Source organism: Pituophis catenifer, unplaced genomic scaffold (assembly GCF_029215685.1).
Source record: "Pituophis catenifer annectens isolate HBS135680 unplaced genomic scaffold, rPitCat1.0.hap2 SCAF_2, whole genome shotgun sequence".
NCBI classification, from domain to species: domain Eukaryota; kingdom Metazoa; phylum Chordata; class Lepidosauria; order Squamata; family Colubridae; genus Pituophis; species Pituophis catenifer.
Window position 1 is genome coordinate 236,841,708 of NW_027256882.1, and position 24,957 is coordinate 236,866,664.

The 24,957-nt window shown below is 35.6% G+C and overlaps 1 protein-coding gene across 2 annotated transcripts in view; it reads right to left on the minus strand.

Moving 5' to 3' along the window:
- Positions 1-2,186: 2,186 nt before the first annotated feature.
- Positions 2,187-24,957, minus strand: part of MFSD14B (major facilitator superfamily domain containing 14B) — a 36,738-nt gene continuing 13,967 nt past the window's right edge. The window contains exons 4-12 of one of the 2 annotated variants that reach the window (XM_070935658.1): positions 21,739-21,866; positions 21,355-21,469; positions 16,391-16,609; positions 11,714-11,827; positions 9,951-10,022; positions 8,254-8,366; positions 6,629-6,726; positions 4,445-4,596; positions 2,187-3,700 (exon numbers count right to left, since the gene is read on the minus strand). In XM_070935658.1, the coding sequence (XP_070791759.1) occupies positions 3,497-3,700; positions 4,445-4,596; positions 6,629-6,726; positions 8,254-8,366; positions 9,951-10,022; positions 11,714-11,827; positions 16,391-16,609; positions 21,355-21,469; positions 21,739-21,866 (1,215 nt within the window). In that variant the 3' untranslated portion in view covers positions 2,187-3,496. The remainder of the gene's footprint in view (positions 3,701-4,444; positions 4,597-6,628; positions 6,727-8,253; positions 8,367-9,950; positions 10,023-11,713; positions 11,828-16,390; positions 16,610-21,354; positions 21,470-21,738; positions 21,867-24,957) is intronic. The other variant, XM_070935659.1, reaches the window with a different exon arrangement.

Here is a 24,957-nt window from a genome sequence, read left to right on the forward strand (position 1 = left end):
GAGGAACCTCCCATTCAATGGACTCTCTAAGCAGCGCAAGGGAGAATATAATATTTTGCTATGCAGATAAAAGGGATTTCTATATGGGTTTGCTTCTTCCAAAGATATAAAGAAGCCAGTTTCAGACGTTAATACTCAAGTTTCATATTTTAGCTTAATAAAACGTTAATGATCAGTGGTTTCGTAAAGGACTATTTTCCCAGGATGGCTTCTCTCTAGTAGCAGGGATATTGCAATCCTTTAGAGATGTTGATAACCTAGCATGGGCTCAGATTTTTTTAATGTGAACATTTCAAAAGGCGATCTAGATGCTCAAATATTTTAATCAGTAAAGCATGGGAACTGATCTGACATTTATAAGAGATGCAGTAATAAAATCCCAATCCCTTTGATGCCTGAATTTTATCAAAAACAGCTCCCTATGTTTAGCCACAACTTTAGGGCTCTCTACGGATAGCATAATCAAACTAGTCTTATCCTCATACTTGCTAAGCAGGGGCTGCTCTTAGGAGACCAGGAAAATGACATTAGAAATCACTTCTCAACTGTTGCCAAGAAAACAAACTGGATTTCTAGCAATTCAATTCAAATGATTTCTTTTCACCTTTTCAATGCTTGTAGCATACAAAATTATTTTCCCATTTAATTGAGAAATATTGCACGACTACACTTTTAGCGTGTAATGTTAGTTCATTTTGGCCAATTGTTGAATTATGGGATGCTTTATTAAAAGCATCTTTATCAATAGAAATAATTCAAAGTAAACTGAAGGGATTTCAAACCTGTCAGTGTGCTTCTCAAAGACTGAAAAAAAGACAGTATCAGGTTCTCATAATATAATTGACAAATTTTAACTTTCACAAACCATTGGATGTGATACAACCAAAGCAAAGGCAATAATAATAAAATGTAATTTACCAATTTGAGGAATCTGTTGATTTAGTACAGGTAGTCCTCAATTTAACGACTGCAATTGGGACTTGAATTTTGGTTGCTAAGCAATGTAGTTAAGCTAGTAGTCACATAACCGGACCCATTTACTGCAGTCATTAAGCCAATCACAGTCGTTAAGCGAATCACATGGTTATTAAGTGAATCATGTCCTTAAGTGAATCCGGCTTCTCGATTTTGTCAGAAGCTGGCTGAAAAGTTTGCAAATTGTGATTACCTGACCACAAGTTGCTTCAACCATTGTAAATGTGAGTTGACTGTGAAATGCCTGACCACAACCGCCATATCTTTGAGGATGGGTTGTGAGTTTTTCTGAGACCATCGTAACTTCAAATTTAGAAGAATTCATGTTAGTCAGGGATTACCAATACAATATTCTCTTAGTTTTACTGTAGGGACTACCTGTGCAAGCAAATCTGATTGATTAAAAAACCTAAATTATTATTTTGGGTGGGAGGGAAAGATTGTAATACCATTTCTCTCTTGGCTTTATTGTGAGATGAATATTCCTTGAATAATTAATTTTTTAAAAAATACTTTTTTATATTCCAAGCGAAAACGGAGATTGCTGATAGATTGGTAAATGAAAGTGAACTGGATTGGGGATCTTTTATCCAATTCAGTTCTTTTATCCAATCAAAATGGTCATGTTCAAATAGTCCATTATAGTTCATCTTCTTTGTAGGCAGAAGGTCCAACTTCAAATCCTTGGTCTCTCCAGTAGGAAATCTACAGAACTGAAATTATTTGGATTGAATTTATTTGGCATAAGGTTTTTCCCTTATTAATGTAATAAATTACATATTATTATTGCCTTTGCTTTGGTTGTATCACATCCAATGGTTTGTGAAAGTTAAAATTTGTCAATTATATTATGAGAACCTGATACTGTCTTTTTTTCAGTCTTTGAGAAGCACACTGACAGGTTTGAAATCCCTTCAGTTTACTTTGAATTATTTCTATTGATAAAGATGCTTTTAATAAAGCATCCCATGTAGGATAAATAAGAATTTGTTGGAGAAAGATGCTTGATATTGGGCTGGTATGTAGTGACTAGTTAGCAAAAACCCTACATTATATAAATAATTCATGTATACTTTTAACAGGAGACAAAAGATACCAAAAACATATTACAACCATGAATAATATAGTTCGCAAATTTATTATGCATTAGGAAGCTTATTAACTTAAAAACCAAACTGCATAGTACAAAAGGTTTGATATCTTTGCTTAAGGCGGACCAAGTTTCAAAATATATATATATATATATTTAAATTTTGTTCCGTCATTACACAATCCTTTATAAAAGCTGTATATCTGTCAGTGCCCTCATTACATTTATAAATACAAGATTTACACAGTACCCCATCAGGAAAAAAAGTAGAACTTCTTATAAATATCTACATATATTCATACATATAAAACATTCATAAGAGTACTTTGTTAGATTTTTGTGTAATGTTCCATTTTTACTGCCACAAAATACACAGAAACCTGTGCAATTTCAAAAATGCTTCTAAAAATTGTAACATGGTACTTTATAGAAACTAAATCATCTTTTAAAGTCTTTTTAGATAGACATTTCACAATTATAATTCTATGAGATTCTTCAGAGATTGATATGAAGGCTAAATATAGCTGATAACAATGTACACTAAATAGCAGTTAAGGCAGGAGTGAAATTAAGTGGGACAGAAATGTTTCATATGGCAGTTAAAAGATGACAGATGATGTGATAAATACACATGTCAATATAAATTGCCTCTGCACCCATTTCATTAGTTCATATGTCAGAACCGGCCACACTGGTGGTGCCAGAGGTGAGCATCACTAACGCTTTCTATTGAAGGCATTAATATCATTGCCTGGCTCAGGTTTTCAATAGGAGCCCTTTTAATTATCATCTCAGTTAGAGATTTTAAAAACAAGGGTTGAAAATGCACCAATAATTTATTTTTCAATTTACATTCCCTGCACACTTTAAATAGTTCAGCAATATTCAATCAATCAGGCAGCATGTTAAGAGAGAGATATAAGACTATATTGATGGACTGGGATTGTGACAGAAATCTTCGTCAGTAATGTTTATTGAAATGGAGTATTATTTCCAAATCCCCACGAACTACAAGAGTAGAGAAGCAATGAAGACATTTGCGGGGTGGGAGGGGGGGGGCTAGCAGGGTTATGGTTTACTCACAGTGAATTTGGGTACTCAAGTATTTAACTACATCTGAAGATCATCTTTCCCAAGATACTGCAATTCCACATTCTCAGTTCAGTGTTGGGTTCAACAATAATTGCATGGATACAAAAAGAAAAACTTGCTTTGGACTGTTCTACAGAAAATCCACAGTAAGTGGTTGCAATCAGCCTTAATTGAATACCAGTGGCCACTTATACATGATATCTTAGGTGAGTGAAATGTGCAAAGCTTCTGACAGATCAAAAGTTCACTCCAAAAGAGAACTGCTCTGGATTCAGAGCTCAGTGCATGGATTATGTCTGCCCAATGGCTGTCTCTGTTAATCCTAGAAGAAAACTCGTTTCATACGCTGCTATCTTGAAGCAGAGGCTCAATATCCTCATCACTGGCCAGATCTGGACTGTTGCTCTGGATACTGTTGATGCTGTTGCTGTGCTTTCTGGTATTGGCGGCTTTACTGTGCTCGGGGATAAATAAGGCAACCAGAAAGGCTAGGAGGACTGCACATGCTCCAAAAAGGAAAGGAGGGCCAGGTATGACTGCATTCTGTAAAAAGAAAATGAGAAAGACCGAGCAACCACAGATTAGTATAATGTGAACAATGAAACCACTCACATCCGCATCTTTAACTGTCCAGTAAATAGACAGTTATATGTGTCACTACTAAAACTGTGCTGCCAATATCAAACAGACTTGCATCCATTTTGACAGTCGTTGGCTGTTGTCAAAAGTTAGAAACTTGTCTTCTCCAGCAATCACACTCTTATTTCATCCCATACTGAATTGAGGCACAATACTAAACCAGTAGGAAGTCTTTTTGGTTCTGGGTGTTTTGAAAAGAATCAGACAAAAATTGCCCTGTATGCTTCTACATACATGTGCTGCACCAGGCCTAGGAAGGTGGGAACCTCTGCGAATTGAATTATAATTATTTATACTGAATAATTGTTTTGACAAAGAATTGGATTTTAGAAATGGAGATCCTAAATCTGTGAACTGACAAAATTACACAGCTGATATTAAGCATTCTTCAATCCAAGAGACTGACACAGAACAGGGCTGTTAGAAGGCCAAGGAGAAGAACGGCTGGCAACAGCTGAACAACATGAAAAAACAGGGCAAAAGTAGAAAAAGGTTATGGTTTTAGCTGGAAAATCCATCAAAAGAATCAATTGCTGATTCACTCCATGTTATGTTTTGCAGTCTGAAATGAAGAAATATCAGTCACAGGATGCCTCCTCAAGGACTATTAAGAGCCACTATTCCAAGAAAGATTTATAATCATTTTACCTCATCACTTGGATCCTGCCTAGCAGCCTTATCCTGAACTGGTGCCAACTCATTAAGTTCCACATGGAAGAGAAAGAATATGAAGCCATAGAGAGCAGGGCCAAGACCATTGCACAGACCTCTGATTCCAGTTATTATCCCTTGGACGACACCTGGGAAAAAGCAAGTTCACAGTGAAGGAGAAATAATTTCTGCCAGCCATTTCCACTTTAAAAATGCAACAAAAGAGCTCCATGGACAGCATTTCAAATGGATTCTGAGCTCTTACACAGCTATCAAGCTGACCTTATTCTAAGCTGGCTGAATATTAACTACCTTTAAAGAGAGATCAGCTAGATTCAAAAATAATGTTGCAGACTAGTAATTAATTTGAGACATTAATTCGCCCTATGAAAAACAATTTTCTTGTTAGATACTTTCAAAACAACTGAATTAGATCTGAATATATTCTTTTATACTGAAATGATTGGTCCAATTCAGTTGTTCTGAATTCTGTATTTCAGAGAAAATACAATATTTATATAATCTGACATTTATACATTCTCACATATTCAGTCACCACTAGATGGCATTAGCATGTACTTTCAAACTTCTAAAAACTCTTCAGAGGATACTTAATTACCAACCCCGCCCCCAGCATAAGAGCTTATTTTTACATTATACACTTATACAAGAAAGTTATTCTATAAAGTGCCAACAACAGTGTAATCCCATTCTTTTTCAGCAAAAATTGTGATCATTTTCTAACAAAATAAAAAATCGATAGTCCCCCCCCCACACACACACACACAAATCCTGGCCTAGTGAGAATGAAATTACTGCGGTGATTATGACTTTTCTCTCATTTCCCATTTTCCACCCATCTTCATTTCAAAAACAACTGAACCTAAATCACCATTCTTCCAGAAAGAATCATCATCATCTATGTCACAAGCAAACTTCACTAAAAATAAATATGCAAGCTAATCTCACAATAAACCAGGGGTTTCCAATCTTGGCAATTTTTAAGACTTGTGGACTTTAACTCCCACAACTCCAAAAGCTGGCTGAGGAATTGTGGGAGTTGAAGTCCACAAGTCTTAAAGTTGCCAAGATTGGAGACCCCTGCAATAAACTATTGAAGATGGGGAGTTCATCTTCCTCTAGGATTAGGAGAAGAAACAGGGCAGAGATTCTCCCCCACCAGGGAGGTAAAGAGATGACGGGCAAAATAATTACAAGTATCCCTGCCCATCACTAGTTCTTAGACACACAGACACACAGACACAGACACACACACACATATACAAAAAAGGGCAGAGTTTGCATGGTGGACATGATGTGCAGTTCAGCCTTTTGGCATATATATATATAGCTACAATGATGCCAAAAGGCTGAACTGCACATCATGTCCACCATGCAAACTCTGCCCTTTTTTGTTGGCAGCCCCATGTTGCATGCAATTAGTTAAAGAAAGAGACTGTCACCACCAGATTGTCCTTTGTCGGTTGCGATCCTGAGGATGCCTATGTTTGTACTGCTAAGCAGTTTGCTTTGGAGCTTCTTACCCCACGCAAGTTATATCCCCAAGGCAAAATAACCCTCAAAAAATTTTCCAAGTTAAAGAAATATCATTTCTGAAGAGTCACGCTATGTGTAACTTACCTCTTCTTACATGCACAAGACGCAAGAAAAGATATACAGACTGTTCTGCTTTCAAAAACTATTACAAAACTACTAATCGGAAGCCCTCAATTCAGTTAGTGACCGTTTGAAGTTACAACGGCACTGAAAAAAAAGAGAACTAAGAACATTTTTCACCCTTACGATCATTGCAGCATCCCCATGGGTCATGTGATCAACATTCAGATGCTTGGCAACTGACTTGTATGTATGACAGTTACAGTGTCCCGGGGGTCACATGATCACCTTTTGTGACCTGACAAGCAAAGTCAATGGGGAAGTCAAATTCACAACTGTATTACTGACTTAACAACTGCAGTGATGGGCTTAACAACTGTGGCAAGAAAGGTCATAAAATGGGGCAAAACAACTTAACAACAGATATTTTGGGCTCAATTGTGGTTGTTAGTAGAAAACTACCTATATTACTTTTCTAAAGCACAAAAATTATACATCCACAGTAATGCTAGGGGGAAAAACAACTACAAGATCAGTTTTGTAGAAAAATAACTTTGCTTTCACCTTGTTGATCTGAATCTGCGTTTCGTGACACAAGAGCACTGATTGCTGGGAATGTGATACTTGACATGGCTGCAACAGCTCCAGCTGCCCACATCATCCTAAGCACAACAAAACATAATGGTATATAATTTGAAAGGAAGGATCCATTTAGTAGGGTTTTTTTTTAACATTTTAAAAGAATTACCCAGGTAGTTTTATATATATATTTTTGGTGGTTGTTCTCTAATCTAGATACAAACATTTAAAATAGTATTGCCAGGTTCTGCTCAGCAGCTTCAAACATGTAAAAACAACTGTTCACCAGGACAATAATTAAGTTAGTTGGTTTTAGGTAACTAGCAATAAGGGTAAAAGAGATAAAATTATATATTTTAGGTCAAAATATGTATTACTCTTTTTTCACTTGCTTTAGCCTTATATTTTTCTGTATTTAAAAATATGCCATTCATATTGAGAAACTTGCTGTGCTTTTTAATTAAAATTATTTTGCCTATTTGGATATTATTAGTTGCAGAGCATAATAATGGCTGATTGAAGATGACTCTACAAACGTTATGTATTTTGTTACCCATGGAAAGTTTTGCATTCTACCAGCTATAGAGCAAAGAGAAATAATGCAAGCAATGAAAACAAGTTAGACACACATTTAGTTAGTTCCTCATATCAACATTACCTCTCAACTAGATTATACTAATTACATGAAATTACCCTTCAAAATCACCCCAAAATGTCAGTTGGTGGGAAACGTTGCTATCCTCACAATAATAAGTCAGATTTATTATTACCATGATACACTGCCATATGAGCTGCACTGGCTACCAGCTTGTTTCCAAGAAACTGGTTATTACCTATAAAGCCCAACATGACTTGAGATCTGGGTATCTTTTGAGAGCACCTCTTCCAGGAAGAAATGGCCCAACCACTGCATAGAATACTGGAGTATCTATCAGAAGAGGATTCAAAAAGGGACTTTATCTGTGCAAGTATCTGCCTTCTATAGAATAACTTCCCTTATTCAATCATTTATTAAGATCTGACTACTCCGAAAGGCCTTTGGAAGCTAAAACTTTGCTATCATGAGTGAGATGTATCATAAATACTATGTGATAAAATATTATTTTGGAAGGATACATTGATAGTTTTTCTTGTTTTTTTTCTCTCTCTCTCCTCTCTCTCTCCTACATATTTCCTTTAAAATCTGTTTTGTCACCAGCCACAGTTCAAATTCTATGTCTTGACATGTTGTCAAATGACTTAAAACTTGGTAAATGACTTAAGATCTTGGCCAATGGTTATTAGCCTTGATGTCAGCGTACCTATTTCTAAGGGCCGTCAGCTTGGAGACCACTGGGCTTTCTTGGTTGGCCAAGATGAAGACTGACTGCTAGACTAGATGGGCAAAGTATCTCATCCAGCAGAGCATCATGTTCTTAAAGCACCTCTTCCTATATTATCCTATCCAATAACCATTACATCTATGAGTTAGAACTGTACATAAAAATATGGCCCATGTAGGTCTACCATACCTTCCATGCCCACAAGCACACAACATGCAATGTATTCACTGAATTGTTAAAAAGAAAACTAGGCAGAGTTTGTTAAAAACACATCTGCACTGCACTTACCAAGGCTGAGAGCCAAAACCATACCAGGCCAGCTGGAACATCTGAAAACCAAGGCCAAGCAGTACTGTGTTTTTGTTCCCTATAGACCTCATTAGGATGCTGAGAAAGACAGTCTACAAAAGTCAGAAAACACATTATGCAGTTTATTTATAAATCAGTATCTAAATAAATGCAGTGGCAAAAAGAAAACATTTTAAAATTAATTTGTATGACTGTATAAAAATCATCTGGAACCAATATCAATTTTTCATTTATAATCTCCTTTTAATGACCTCATAATCCTTTGTGGGGTGAAGTCTGGGCAACTGAATGCAGCTGAGTGTTTACTGGCCAGATGCCCTTCCTGTCACCAATGTGGAGTTATATTCAGCAGATATATTCTTATCGTGCCCAGAGAAATATCTGCCTCTACCTGGGATCGAACTCACAGCCTCCTGATTGTGAGATGAGAGCTTCACCTGTAGACCACCGCATCACTCATCAATTTTTCATTTAGGTGTGCACAAATTCGGCATCAACTTTTTGGGGGCCCTTCAAATCTACAACCAAAGCCTCGTGATATATTTCCAAGGAAAGACCTTGATAAAAGCATTGACAAAAAAAAAAGTCTTCCCAAAGAATATATGACTCTTTGTAAGAAAGCTGCTAGGTGAAGTCAAACATTCAGCTACCTTGCAAACAAGCAAGGTCAACTGTCCACTAGTACAATGTAATGTTGCCCCTGAAAAATGTTGGAAACTGCAACTGCTACAAATGGCATGTGATGAGGAAGCTGATGGTCCTTGCATATCAGTAAGTTTGTTCAGTGACAGTCTGAAGTTACAATTTGTGAAAAAATTGCACCAGTCACAGTGCCCCTCCCCAAATTGACTGTAATTTGGGAAGTTTCAGTGTCCCACTGTCACGTGATACTATTTATAACTTTCATAGCCAGCTTCTGACAAGCAAAGTCAATGACAAAGCCAACAGGAAGTTGCAAGTCATGGTCACAGGACAACATACTTAACAATTACAGATAATTCACTTCCCGCAACCAGAACTAACATAAGGAGTGTGGTGTTTCACTTTACAACAATGTCACTTTAGTGACAGAGTTTCTGGTCCCAATTGCAGTTTGGTAAATTAGGACTACTTGTACATGTTCTGAGTACTACACATATTCTGTGTGATGTGTGATAGGTGATGGTTTCCATGTTCAGTTTCATATGCCTGTTTTTCACTTTTTAAGCACTGATCAGCTTTATGCTAGAGGACCACTTTCTTCCATAGGCTCTAGCAAAATGTATCATTCATAATCTAAAACATGTTTTTCAAACGTTCACTCTGTAAGCGATAATCAGGACAAAGGTTTTCTGTTGCAGAACCTTTACCAATTGGTCAGACTCCAATTCTCTGCCGGCATCTGGTAAAAGAAACCAGCTTTTAACATTCTGATTGTTCTTATTTAATATTTGGACAGATATATTAAATATTCATAATTCTGTTAAGCATTTTGAATTATCCTGTTAGACATTAATTTAATATAAAATATGCACTTTTTGTCATAGTTTTCTCTTTATTTTATAGTAGTTAGGCCCTACATAGACATTTTACTTTCACATACATAATTTGCAAAATACATTTCATCACTTAATTAATACGTTTTAATCATGTGTGCTTGTTGCAATTTTTTAAAATCTTATTAAAATTATGCTTACCTGAGCAACTATAGAAAGAATGCCAATCACAGCTATGAATGTTGCAATGCTTGCATACTCAAATTTTATCACCTGTAAATAAATCAAACAGAATCTGTACTTAAAACTTCACAGGCAGGCATGTGCTGCAGAGTGAGGGTGGGCAGGATCCCTGGAATCCTGTCTGTATCAGGCTTCTTCAGAGAAAAAGTGGTGGGAGACATTTACTGGGGTCTACTACTTTGACTTTACCTTTCAGCCTCCACCACATTGACTTTGCTTATTAGAAGCCAGCAGGGAAGGTTGCAAATGGTAATGACATAGCTCATTCTGACATCATAATCACCAAATACTTAAGTGTCTCCATCACAATCACATGACCTCAGGGAGACTGGGATGGTCAGAACTTTTGAGGACTGGTTGTTACACTAAGTTGTTTTTTCAGTGCCACTGGACCTTTGAATGGTTGCCAAGAAAATAGAAACATCAAAGACTGCTGTAGTTACTATAGAAATCTACTTGTTAGCCTCCAAAAAAAGCTTAAATTAAAAGCACAGAGTAGAGGTGGGTAGGTACTAATTAGGAATAGTTTGCTTTACAGTAGGCTCCCTCAATCTGGATATCTTTCAGATGATTTGGGCTACAATTCCATGATATACTAGGGTCAGAAATCACAGAAATTATAGCTCAAAATGTCTGGAAGGCATGAAATTGAGATGTTTTTAAATGACTGTTGCTCTTTCTTGGAAAGCAGGCCCACAAGGTGAAATTAACTAAAAGTTAATTTCCAACTAAAAGTTATAGATTGCTATCACATTTATATTGCCTTTGTGCTATTTTTTAATTTTTTATGAACTTTTACGGGAATTCTGAAGGAATGGCTAGAGAAAGATTTTAATGAAACGTTGTCTATTTTCCCTGCCTATCAATAAGATGTCAAATTTACATAGCGAATGATATAATAATCTCTTTTATTTCTTCATTGCAATAACAGGTTTTTGGTTGCTTGTTTGCTTTTTCTTAGAAAAATCAGAAATGTCAGAGATCAGAGATGATACGTGATTTGCAGTCAAATACTGAATACATATATATATATGTTGGAATCTACCTTTTCACTCTATAGACAGAAGACTGCCATGATTAGAGTAAGGAATATTATGTTACTTCAGGGAAAATTTTAAATTGAAAAAGTCTGTTGTTTGTAAAATAAGAATACAGGTAATTCTTGACTTATGGCCATTTGTTTAGTAATCATTTGAAGTTATGAAGGTTCTAAAAAGTGATTTATGGACCAGTCCTTGCACTTACAACCGTTGGTCACATTGTTTAGTGACCAAAGTTCTGGTCTCAATTGTGATTTAAATTGAGGACTATCTACAATGCATTATGTTACACATTAGAGCTCCTTCAGATATGTTATAACCACATACAAGGCCCAAAACATGGGAGTTATTTCTCATTCATCTCCCTTATGATTCCACTGAATTTCCAAAGTAGCTTTTTATATGCATATGGGAGAAAAGTAAAATATGTGGGTTGATATTAAGGAAATTGGATTATCGGCATCATTTTAAGGAGTTAAAAAGGATTCTCAACAGTTTGTAATCTGTTAACATTTCATGAATGGGAAACGTGCCCGTGCAAGACAGGCATTTTGTCAGGTGGCTCATGGGCATGCTTTCAATTTCATTTGTGTCCACTAGTCCAATGAAGCTGGAAACCCCACTTTTAAGTTTTGTTCAAGACAACTAGTCAAACATTGTAAAATGTTGGAAACTACTTACTTGTCTCAAATAAAGGAAAAAACTAGAATATTGGCCAGCTTCAGGGAGATAAGAAAGAAAAACAGTGATGCAGGTCAGCAAGATTGTAGAATCTTTTCCAACTTTTCTCAAAGACTGTCAAAAGATAGAGGAAAAATAAGGTAAGACAAAACAAGCCATCAGAAATAAATGAATTATTTCTATAATTTATTAATAATAGTATTCCTGCATTTGTTCAATTTGTGTTCAACACTGATGAAAAGACCCTTGGTAACCAACAATAAAAACTCCACAGAACAATAAATAAAGTTCAGGAGATTAACAAACTCAGAGACTTATTCCCTCAAGTATGTGTTATGAGGTAATAACAGAGCTGTCAGTACATTCCAATAAAAAAAAAAAGCAATTCCACCTTACTTGGGTTCAGTTTTGGTCTATTTTGTCTCATAAAGACCCTTACAATATCTTGATACTATGCCAAGATATTGACAGAATCTACTGTATGGAACAGGGTAAGAATGAATAATTACATAGCATCAGATGACACTATATCCCAAACTGACTGACTGGAATCCCTTAAAATTTAATGTAAAAGTTAAATAGGAATAAAAGAGTGAACATCTGGCATTGCACAAAAGTGCCCTGTCTAAAATTGTTCACTAAGAAACAAGAACCATTGTAACACAGCCTCAAGTCTCCAATCCTTCTAAGAAGTCCATAAGTCCACATTATCAAAGTTAACTGAGAAATCTAAGAGAACAGTAGAAATGCACCAGGTTTCAAAAGTCATTCACAAACGAAATGTTCTGATCCTTAGGTCTGAACTCAAATAACTCACTTTAGAATGTTTAGAATGTTCTGTAATTGGGCATTGGCCATTGTCTCTATTCCAAAAATGAGAATTTAGAGACAGAGCAATGCTTGCCAAGGACAGATAGATTCAGTGAGCCATCTCTTAAGGAGTAAGCTCCCTCAAAGCTGTTGGCATCAATCCCTCCTGCAATGAGATACTGATAGTGTCCCACGTCCAGTTTATCATGTTCTTTCCCCCAATCTTCCAAAGAAGCCAGGACTGGCAAAGATCCAGTCTAGCACAGAATAAGGAAGATGACCTTGACAGACATAGACCAAATCCATTACCAAAGCAACTAGGAAAAAAATAAAACTAACAGAAATCACTCATAAGTGGCTCAGAAAGACAACTTCTTAACTCATGTGGGTATAAGAATGGAAGAAACACAGCATTCTCAGAGATTTATTATTATAGTCATCTCTCAATTAAAGTAGTCTTAGCCTTTCTGGGCCGTTGTTTCCTGGTCTGGTCTACCTGATGTGGCTGGCCAATCCACAGGTGAGTGTAAGAGCCGAGAGAACATTTTATCACTTCATTTGTTCCAGTCATTATAACAAATTCTGCACACAAAGATTTTGGAGAATCTGAATGGCTTTGTTTGCCAAATGCCACGTAAACAAGTTGCAGCAGCCAGGAAGGAGCTCTAACCGAGTTCTTCCCAAAGGGAGTTTGCCACCCTAAACAAGGTTACTGGCCGAGAGCTCACCAAGACAATAGAAAAAATAGCTGTTTCACTTCTTTTTTGACCCCTGCATAGGTTTGAAAATAAGTCTGTATCCATGCTCAGGGTCACTTTTTGTCTTCAGTTGGCACCTAAGGTGTTGCATCTCCAACGTCACCTCCCAGAGGTCATCAGTAAATCAGAGAGCCATCTAGAATTGGCCAACAGAGAGACTTGTCTGCAAATAATCACATTGTCTGCCTTCATAGCCTTCCATTGCCAATGCTAATCAAGTCAAGTCACTCAACAAAACTGTTCTCACGACTATGAGAAATTATCCATGTTCCTGTCAGAATCTATCTGGAACCATGAGGTACCTAAGGGTAACCATGTTAATCAACGCATGGTGGGCGTGAGTAGCAATGAGTCTAACCTGGAAGGAAAATGGCAAAAAGCTGATAGAAAAATATTCCATATCCAGATTACTAATCATCTGCTCCAGAGCAAAAGTAAGATTCACCATGAGATAGCCTACATCTGCTGGGACTGAGTTTTATAGGGACAAACCAATATAGGTAATCCTCAACTTACAACAATTCATTTAGTGACCATGTGAAGATACAATGGCACTGAAAAAAGTGACGTATGACCATTTTTCATACCCTTGCGGCATATCTGTGCTCACATGATCAAAATTCAGATCCTTGGCAATTGATAGTTGCAGCGTCTAAGGTTCATGTGATCACCTTTTGTGAACCTTCTGACAAGCATAGTCAAAAGAGAAGCCATGTTCACTTAACAACCTTGTTACTAATGTAACAACTGCAGTGATCGACTTAATAACTATGGCAAGAAAGGTCACAAATTGGAACAAAACTCACTTAATAAATCTCTCACTTAGCAACATAAATTGTGGGTTCCATTTGGGTCGTGGGTCAAGGACTACATGTAACTGCCATGCAGGTTATGAATTCTAAAACTATACCTAACCCTGTCCCAAAAGGCTTGGAGATTCCAGTCATTCAATACCTACATGGACTCTATATGTACTGTAAAACTGAGATCAGGTTAAGCAAATTGGGAAGGGTTCCTGTAAGGGAAGGTAGCACACCAGTGGAGATTTCTAACTTGTCCTTAGGGCCTATTTAATACATAGGCATTCATATCACACTATTTCAAGAGTCAAGTCCTTAGTTACACACCAGGCAAGTCTAGTTTAAAATCCAACACCAACCCTTCACCTTGACCTGAAACCTTGGACAGTACATCTCTAACAAGGTCATCACTGCATGCTCCTGCAGAGAGAATCTGGGCTATAACAAATGGAGTAACAAATAAAAGTAGCACTGCTGTTGAGAAACTTTTTTATTGATTCTAACTTCTCATACTCTGCCAAGCATGACCTTTCCAGGTAATTCTCTTGACTTGCAGAAAGGTTTCAGAGAAAGATTCAAGAGGATCAGCTATTCATATTTGATAATAGAACAGAAAAGAGAGTTAGGGTTATATTATATTATAGCATATTATGTTAGACCTCTTGATTTTAAGGGGACTAAAGCAGAAGTTTATGGTACATTTGTATTTCTAAAAAAGGGATTCTCATGAATCCAGAGAAATGGTAAGAAGGATTCTAGGAAAGAGAAGTTCATGAGAAAAGACAGCTGGGACAGATGAAGGTTCTCCAAAAGGGAAAGACTAAAAGCATACTGCAATTCCAATGCTGAAAATCTAGTACAAAGCAGTTTATATCTGTTAATCCACAGGCCAATAATCAAGCTAGATAATGAGATGGATAGCAGATAAATTTAATAAAATAACATAAATCCATAGTTTGAGTACGATTAAGCTTTTTACTCATATTTAATTAATCCTATAGTCCCAGAAAGTTACAATAGCATCAAAAAGTGTCTTATGACCATTTTTCGCACTTATGACTGCTGGAGCAATCCCCATGGTCACGTGATCAAAATCCGAATGCTTGGCAACTGACTCAGATTTATGAGGTTTGCAGTGTCCAAGGTCATGTGATCACCTTTTGCAGCCTTCTGACAAGCAAAGTCAACGGAAACCAGATTCACTTAACCGTGTTACTAATTTAACAATGCAGTGATTCACTTAACAAATGTGGCAAGAAAAGTCATAAAAGGGACAAAACTCATTTAACAACTGTCTCACTTAGCTACCTAAATTTTGGACTCAATTGTGGTCATAAGTCAAGGACTACCTGTAGTAAGATTTTTCTCTTTATAAAGAGAAAAAGGAATGCCTGGCAGAGTGATGAGACACAGCTCCAAAAATCTGGATAGCCATTCACAGAACTGTCATGTAAATTCTGAGACACTTCGGATTAAAATAGGAAAAGCTAACAACTCCCACCATCATATTGGAAAGGACAGAACCTCTGGTAAACAGTTCTCTCCCACATCCTGTTCCTCCTTTCAGGTAGAATAATTTTGTAATGGTTTGCTTCAATGTATTATTAATGTGACAGTGTATTAAATATTCTTCTTACTGATGACTCCCTAAATTCATCTGGGCAGTTGCCCATGGTAACCAAAAGCTTGACTTTGGGTCAAATTAATCAAGATGGCACTTAATGGTATACTTTCTGAGCAAAAATAAAAACTGCTCATCCAATAATTTGATTCTACTTTCTAAACAGAATGAAGCTAACTTCCAATTAGTAACAATCTGCCTGTCCTCAGAGTTAGTGAAGCCAGACCACAGGAACTATGTAGGTTGCTTTTCTTTTCATTTCATAATACCAGATTTAAAAGACCCTGATCTGAACTGTTTTAGAAGTCAGGCTAAATGAAATAACAGAAAAGCATACAAGGGCTAAGTATTTCGTTTGTTACCTTTTCAATTCCACGGTAATTTATCTGATAAAGAATTCTCTAAGTTCCTGCTTGCCTATCATAACTTTAAATAGCTATGTTAAATATTGTAAAGGTTCTGTAGGATTTTACCATCATTAGTACTAATACCTTATTTCCCACAAGAAGTTATTTCGGGACATAATTAGAAAGTTACATGTAGAAATAACATATAGTTTAAAAAAATAGCTTCATGCCTGTTTGACAGAATTTCATTTTAATCAATCCATTCAAAATACATTTTCTTTCACAAATGAAAAAGTGACATCTTGTATCATAAAGCAGAAGAAATATAACTGGCAACTTACTGCAAAGGGATCTGCTTGTTCCCATGATATAAGAGCTCCCCATGAAGGTGGTCTCATTTTTTCAGGTAGAGATTCTGGTACAGCTAGTAGTATGAAACAGATATCTACAACAGCCACCACTGTAGCAACTAACACCACCAAGTTATCACCATACAAATTAGACAGATGTGCTCCAATAGCAGGACTAGTTACTAAACTTGCTGCAAACGTAGCAGATACCTAGATATAAGAAGAAAAAAAATATGATACTTTGATAGAAGAAAAACTAACACAATTCAAAGTTAATTTCAAACACTAACAAGATAGAGATGTTCTGACCTAGACATAGGTATGTATACATCATAGAAAACTGACTATTAAAGCCCAGCTCTAGAGAAAAATCTGATAAAGTCTTATCAATCAGTCACAGAATATTCAAGGAAATTATATTAAATCATTGTGGCCTAATCCTTCTTCTTAAAGTAATAACCCTTCTAATTCATCAAGCTTTCCATATGTGTTTTTTTTTTTTATTTTAAGGTTGATTTAGCTTGAACTTTATAATTATTTCATAAGTGAGTTCACTTGAGTATTTTCTGATATTAGCAAAATGAACCAGGGGCTGTAGGTACATTTCTGCAAAACAATTCAGCCTACCTACCTGCTTTGGGAGGAGGGATTTACAAGTACCAGATTTCTTCTACAGGCTATGCAAAGAATCCATTAGGTTGTAGAGAAATCTCATTACACCTAAATTTGTAAATTGCCCTCTTTTGCTTCCAACCAGCATGGTGATGATTAAGTTGAGCTGCAAAATCATCACTCTTGTCATTGTCAACTACTATTGCCCACTGATCTAATCACAGCTCACCATGCTTTCTTAGTTAACATCTCATTTTGTACTAACATGGGGAAAAAGTGGGGAGGGGGCAACATGATTTCTAAAATATCCTCAGCAGCATTAATAAACATTTACCAGAATAATTTATATTGCAGAGATATAAATAGCAATACTAAACACTCCTTTCCAGGAAATGGATTTGTGATGCAAGTTTAACAAAGCCATGATATGTCACTTTAAAGTAAGCATGCATATTTTTCTGTCTCCTTCTCTTACACTGTACAAGCAATTTATAAGACACAGAATTCTACCTCCAGAACTCTGAAGGCATTTAAAAAAATTTCTTTTACTATCAGTATTTTGAGGTGTGGCTTTCTTGTTGTTTTATGGTTGTAAAGTTAAAGCTTTATTTGCTATTGTGGTAAGGAGTGGTTTATATGCTTTAACATTTCCTTATCTAGTGTGAACTGAAATTTTCTTTAATGGAAAGGCAGCATGAATGTTAAAAAGCAGTACTCGGAAAATAAATCCCCCCCCCCCATCTCTTGACAGTATCATAATTTTTCAGTATTAAAAGTCACTAACAATTATTTGAATGTCATTATTATTATCACAGTTGTGATTATGATGATTTTTATTTTGAGGTTACATTTATCTCATTGCATTCAATATTAATGTAAGTATTGCAAACAGTATTGCAATATCAATAATTGGAATTACTATTTCAGAAATTCTCATACTAATATTACAAAGAGTCGTAATTTCTCAACTGCAATGTTTCTTCTATGGTCTTTCATTTACTTAAATCCTCTTTTTCATTAGTCTGTCATGTGATTCTTTTGGCTGGAACAATTCAATCAATTTTCCATTTCTTTAATATATTTTCCAATCCTATCCAATTGAAAAATTGCAATTATATTGCTGAACCTTATAATAACTTATACTTTTTAGATGGCTAAAAATATAAGTTAACTTCTATTTTTATCTTCAAATCAAATATTGTTGCCAAAATTAAAAAGCTGATTTTTAAACTTCCCCTTTTTTAATGGGGACATGAAAGGAGCCCCCAACTGTGCAAGGGTGATGTCACCGTTCAATCCTTTCAACCTGGAAGCACTTAGGTGCTCCCGATAGGAATGTAGCAGTAGCAGTATCCCTTTTTTTAATCTTAGACTTAACACCAAAAAAACTAAAGAACTTATAATTGATTTCAGGAGGAAGAGAGATGTACATTTATCATTGTACATAAATGGTGAGGAGGTGGAGAGGGTTGGTAGTTTTAAATTTCTGGGCATTTATATCTCAAAGAACCTCTCATGGACTATGAATGTTAACTTGCTTGTGAAAAAGGCACAGAAGAGGCTGTACTTCCTGAGAATGCTCAGGAAGATAAATCTATCTCAGCATCTACTCCTGTCCTACTATTGCAGCACCATTTTAGAGTGTCCTGACATACAGCATTCTTTCATGGTATGGTAGCAGCTCTGTAGCAGACAAAAAAGCTCTACAGAGAATCATTAAAACTACCCAGAATATCATCGGACTCCAGCTACCAGCCCTGGATGACACCTTCAAATCTCGCTGTTTGAGGAAGTTACATAACATTCTCAGAGACTCTTCCCATCCTGCTTACAATCTTTTTGGACTGTTGCCTTCTGGCAGAAGATACCGAACAGTTAAAACTCGGACCACACGTTTTCTGAATAGTTTTTATCCCAGAGCTAAAATTGCACTCAACAATGAACTAAAGGGCCACCATCAGTGAGCTGTTGGACAGCATTACTTGGTCTGTTGTGTGGATGTTTGGGTGGTTTAGGGGTGGGGAATTGTGGTGGGTGGGAGTGTGTTTGGGGATTGTTATGTGTGTTGGACCTGGTCTTTGGGTGTTAAGTGAATTTCATTGTATGGGTATACTGTATATACAGGTACAATGACAAAAAAGTTATTATTTTTGGATGTGGATTCAGGTGAAATCGATAGAATGCTCACCATTATGCCTGCTGCCACTTGTGAGCTAGATTCATGTCTTTTGCAGAGAACCAAGTGGAGGCATGAATGGCTGGATCACTTTGGGAGTAGGTTTTCCCTAAAATTTTGACAGCTACCTTTGAAGATCATGCAAAAACTGCAGCTGGAGAAAAATGCAGCAATCTACCTCCAACTTGGTGTTAGGCCAGGGTGGATTTGATTTAAATCAAGTTGATTTAAATCACAATTTAAACACAATTTAAATCACTAGTAAAAAGGCTTTATTTAAATCAACTTGATTTAAATCCTAATTTTTAAAGAGCAACTGTCATCTCTGTCCCGCAGCGGCTCCTCCTCTGACCCGCCGTTGACTCACTGACAGTCCCATTCACTTGAATGGGACAGCTGGTGGTGCCGCAGTGACACAACAAGGTGAGGGACGTGGCAGGCAGAAAGTGAGTGGATGCCCACTAACTGGCGCTGCCTTGATGGATCTGAAATGCCGGTGCTCTTTAAATGTAAGGACTCATAAGAAAAGAGAAAAGGTGGATTTAAAACCTATGGCTATCTCGATTTTTGGATGCAATACCCTCCCCAAATTCTATCAAGAATTCAGTTACTGTAATTCCATTAAAATTTGTTTCTGGGCAAATCATAGAAACATACAAATGCAGTGCCTTATATATTAGAAACTAACTGCTACACAGGTATAGAAGAGGAAATGGAAAACCATTGTTCTCATCTAGAGCTTCAGTTACACCCCCTGAAATCAACAATCATCTATAGCTCATCTTGAGCTGTATTCCCTTTTCACGGGTCTTTGAGTTCTAGGTATTTATTTGCTTAAATAAATAAGTAACTGTCTAAAATTTAGCAACCACCTTGCAGCATACCTAGCTATCAAAACTATTTTGAATATCTTCTTGGGTATCTTTTATATAACTCGTGTCATTCATTATACCTCTTAATTGTACCTCTTTATCTCCAAGAGAATACATCTCAAAAATTTGTAACCAATATCTTATTATACTTCGCTCCTATGCAAAAGAACAAGACATCACATCATTAGAGGCAACTTTCAATCTCTGATTGAAAAAAAATTAATTCTGCAGGATACTTTAGGATTCATTGTAAGATTACCTCCCATGCAGAAAGAAATAAAGATTGGCTTTATCATGATGTAGCTGAAATGTTATGAAAGCCCTCGCTTTCTCATCTTAAACAAAGTTCAACATTTCTTACCATAATCCATGTATTACAACACGCTAATTTAAAAATGCCTGTTTCATTCCACCATTTTGAAAATGATCATTATTAGGTAAGTAATCACGACAATCTTCACCATCTGCACTTCAATAGTTCCTGATCTCCTTGTTCGCTCTCTACTTACATGATTATACTTCTATCCCTCTTATCAGAAGACACAGCTTCATACGTGTGACATAAATTGTATTTCACAAAACTACAGTGTTTCGTTTAATACTGTCAGTTATTTAAGTACCAAACAGTGCTTTGTTGCTTCTACTGTATCCAACACAGCTACTCCCACACACCATAAATTGAATCCTGCTGTGTTCACTTACTTTAACCAGCATCTATATTAAAAAGTATTCCACTATGTCAAAGAAAAGCATTTTAATACATTTTATGCTAACATTTGCAAAGGATTAAAGCAATGGTTTCCACCATTATTGATAATGTTCCACAAACCAGAATATTCAGTCAGTATTTTATATAAAAATCTACTAAAGTCATTCTGAAATAATAATTATCTTAGCATTTCTTCACTCGTAAAGCATCCAAGATAGGAAAAACTGTCTTTAAAGAATGTGTAATCAGTTGACCAGGAGATATTATTAGGTCTTTATAAACTGTTAAGATGAAGAAAGGAATCAGAATTGAATTCTTGGATTGGTCTACCTTCTTTCTATTTAATAGACTTGCTTATTCTTGAGGAGGCTATATACAAGACATCTTTTTTATTTTGCTCTCCATTAGACATCATATATATCAATAGAACTACTATAATTTCTAAAAACACAGTTTCAAATTTTAGTTTTAAGCAATATCACATTTTTAAAAAACCAGAAATTATTAGTGAATGCTGACATGATACCAACAAACCAAAGTACAAGTAGTAGAATTATTATTAAGAATTATTAAGAAACATTCTTACCAGTCCGTAAGCAGTGCTTCTCTCGTGTTCTTGAGTTATATCAGCTACATATGCAAATATGACAGAGAATGTAACAGCAAAAATCCCAGATACAGAAATCATTGCAAAATACCACCTGCAAAATCAGAACATTTATGAATTGTAGCTACATAAAGAACTGTAAACATAAGAAAAGCAAACTTTTAGATTATTTCTCAGTTAGATTTATACCCCATCCATGTTCAGTGACTCCTTTGTCAAGTGTACTTAAAAGTATACTAGCTTAAGATTTACACTGACTCACTTTGACACAAAAGCAAGAAAGTTTAGATGATCTCTTTTCTTAATACAGTCCCTCCCAATCGCCCTCCCCCAAATAACCACAGTTATTTATTCCCCACTTACCATGGACTTATTTTCATTAATGGAATAGGGACACAAGTGAAGAAAACTGTAATAAGGAGGAAATATTTTCTTCCCCAGACATCAGATAAAGCACCTATCAGTGGAGCACTCATGAAGGATAAAAAACCCTAAGAACAAAATGGTAATGGTTTTAATGTTATTTCTAGTAATGTAGCGACTATAAAATGTGTTATATTTTGGGAAGCAGTTGTTGATAAAGCATCATTTTGAAATAACAATAGTTATACAAATAAACCATTTTAAAAAAAAGACACATATACACACACATAGAGCAGACCAGCAAAGCTGCATAAGTCCCAAATGCGAGTGTCTTACTTTTGAAATCCAATAAAACTCTTATGCTACAAGGGAAAATTGTTTCCATGGCAATGGCAAAAGTGAAAGTTGCTAAACAAATGGGTGAATTGTTCATTGTAATATATTTGAGAGTCCATCTTAATAAAATGAAGAATGAAGTTTCCATCAGATAGAGGTTATATTATAATATATGAAAGGTCACAATGCCTACAGATTGCTAGAAGCACAAAGTCATTTCAAAGGGTAGATCAAAGCAAAATAAGAAGCTAAGAATATGTTATGTAGTATAAAACCAAACATCTCACTAGTTTAGGATTATGTTTCTATAGTGACTGACATTGCCAACAGTTGGGACATAAGTGCAATGTCACCTTTATTCTACCAGAAAACTAGATATATTGTCATAAAGTACGGTTGATAGTTTGAGATTAGTAAATGTTATAGTTTTAAATGTTAACATGGATTTACTGTGATTATTTCATGGAATGCAGATATTTTTCTTTGACAAAAATATATATTTTTATTATATGAAAGCTTCAACCTCTTTAGGAATTTTTGAAAAGCATTCAAATTATTGAGCGGTACCAAATTTGCAGTGAGGACTTCATTTAAACCTTTTTTATTTACTGTATATATTTGCAACAAATGCAGCTTAAAGAATGTTTGGTTAAAGAACTGCAGCCGCAAATACTGTAGCTAATAAGAGCAAAGTCAAATCAGGTTTAAAAAGGAAGGCTTTATAAAGAAACCAGTAATTAAACTCTATTATTATGACTTCATGTCTCTCAAAACTCCGAAAACACTACCAATATCTTTTTGTTGAACAGTGTGAGTAGACATCACTAACAATGATTTACTTGTCTTTACTTGTTCCTCTACTTGCTTTTTCCAAAATGCTTTTAACAACATCGCCAGGTTAATTTCTTTGAATTTTTAAAGTAGGATGGACACTTATACCATACAGTGCAAGCTCTCCTGTTTCTATTGTGATATTAGTTTTACAAATTATTAGAAGGCAGCAGAGATACGTTATGAATAAATCTTATAAACCACTTTGATTACGGGGATGTTATAAATTACTTCAAGCAAAGCATTTGACAAACAGACTACTTTGAGTAGATATGTGCTGAAAGAATGCCACACAGGTCAAGGCTTATTCTCTCTCATTCTGTGCATGCCACAGAATCATGTGGCATGCACAGTTATAAGACAGATTACAACTGAATGTGAAGAGAAGATGGAGGAGGAGGAGGAGGAGGAGAGGGAAGTAAGAGCATTTGGACAATGGAACTCACTATTCAACATAGTGATAGGTTATTCTTCACAGTATGTATTCAGCAACAGACACTGAACATAGAACTTAATAGTTTAAATGCCCTGTTCCAATATTATGATTTTAAGATCAGATTTGCCTGGCTTCTCTGTAGTCAGCATCGCATATAATATTCAGTTCACCATTCGTATACAGACATATTGACAAATGACACAAAGCACAACAAACAAGATAGTAAATTTAGTCAAAAGCAACTTTCACGAACCTTTTACTAGAACTCAATAAAAAAGTTCATTTGAGAAGGGGAAATTTTTCTCTAAAATTTATTTTATAACATTATTGCTTAAAAAAAAAGAATTGGGGGACTTGAAGAAGAATAGTGAATTGAAGATAGTGCTGTGAAAAGCACAGTCAATAAATGTGTTTTTCTATTTTTCTTTTAGTTTATATTACTTTCCATTATTGTATTATAATTTTTAGTAGAGTTATTTTTTAAAAAAGGACAAACTGGATGGGCTTGGCCCCATGCATAAAAGATAGTTAATTCTGCTTACAGAATTCCTCAACTCAGGCACCGGTAAGTTGACGAAGGTCACAACACTTGGATAAAAGGTCCTTCAAGGAATAACTTAATTGATGAGCTGCTTCATGTGAGCACAGAAAATCTTCCTTAGGTGTAAAAGTACTTCAACAAAAAGCAGCCATAGCTATTCTCCACCCAAACAATTTAATGAAAGTTCCACAGAAACAGAATGGTCTGCTTGATCTTTCAAGGTAAGCTGTTTTTACATATTCTTTTAATCTGCAAATTAGCTGTAATATTGCAGCTCATGATGTTTTAAGTCATGAATGTTTGATAATCTACAAGCCACTTTGAAGTAAAAGAAGACTAAAATAGAAAAATTAGACTGGTAGATAAAACAGTCAAATTTTGGTCAGTATCTAGAGAATTAGAAAAACATATATTAAAGATTCTGAATTTATTTCACATATATTTCAGCAATTTCTGATATTGATCTGATTTTTAATACTGTAGCACAATATTGAAAATGTACTGTATTTGAAAAGAAAATTCCACTGGGCTAGCTCATTTCTTCTCTCTCTCTCTCTCTCCCCCTCGAGTATAGTATATACAGTATATATACTATATATATTCTTTGCTTTAATATTTATCACTTTTGAGCATTTCAAACAAATGCTAAGCCGTGCAAAGCAGTGGCCAATTTGGACCACTGCTACATCTATTTTTGAACACATGCTTATTTAACAAAATGTTTAACAAAATTGAGAGTCTACAAGTAGGCAATAAACTGAAAATCATTCCTAATGACAGTAGGGTTTAAATAGTGTACAAATAATTGCATTAATCTTTGGAAAGTCTCGCTTACAAAGTAGATTTTCCCCAAAATACAAATCGCATTAATCAGAGAATAGTCAAGAAAGAGACCTTTACACATGATTTCCTGAAAGGAGATGCAGTGGTATGAAAGATACATATATTTTTTCCTTTTTTGTACTTTTAATGTAAAAATTCATTTTCCTGTCAAACCATCACCGATTTTCAAAATACTGACATTTTCTGCAACTATTTAAAAATATTCCCAGATAAAACACAATATAAAAGTTAA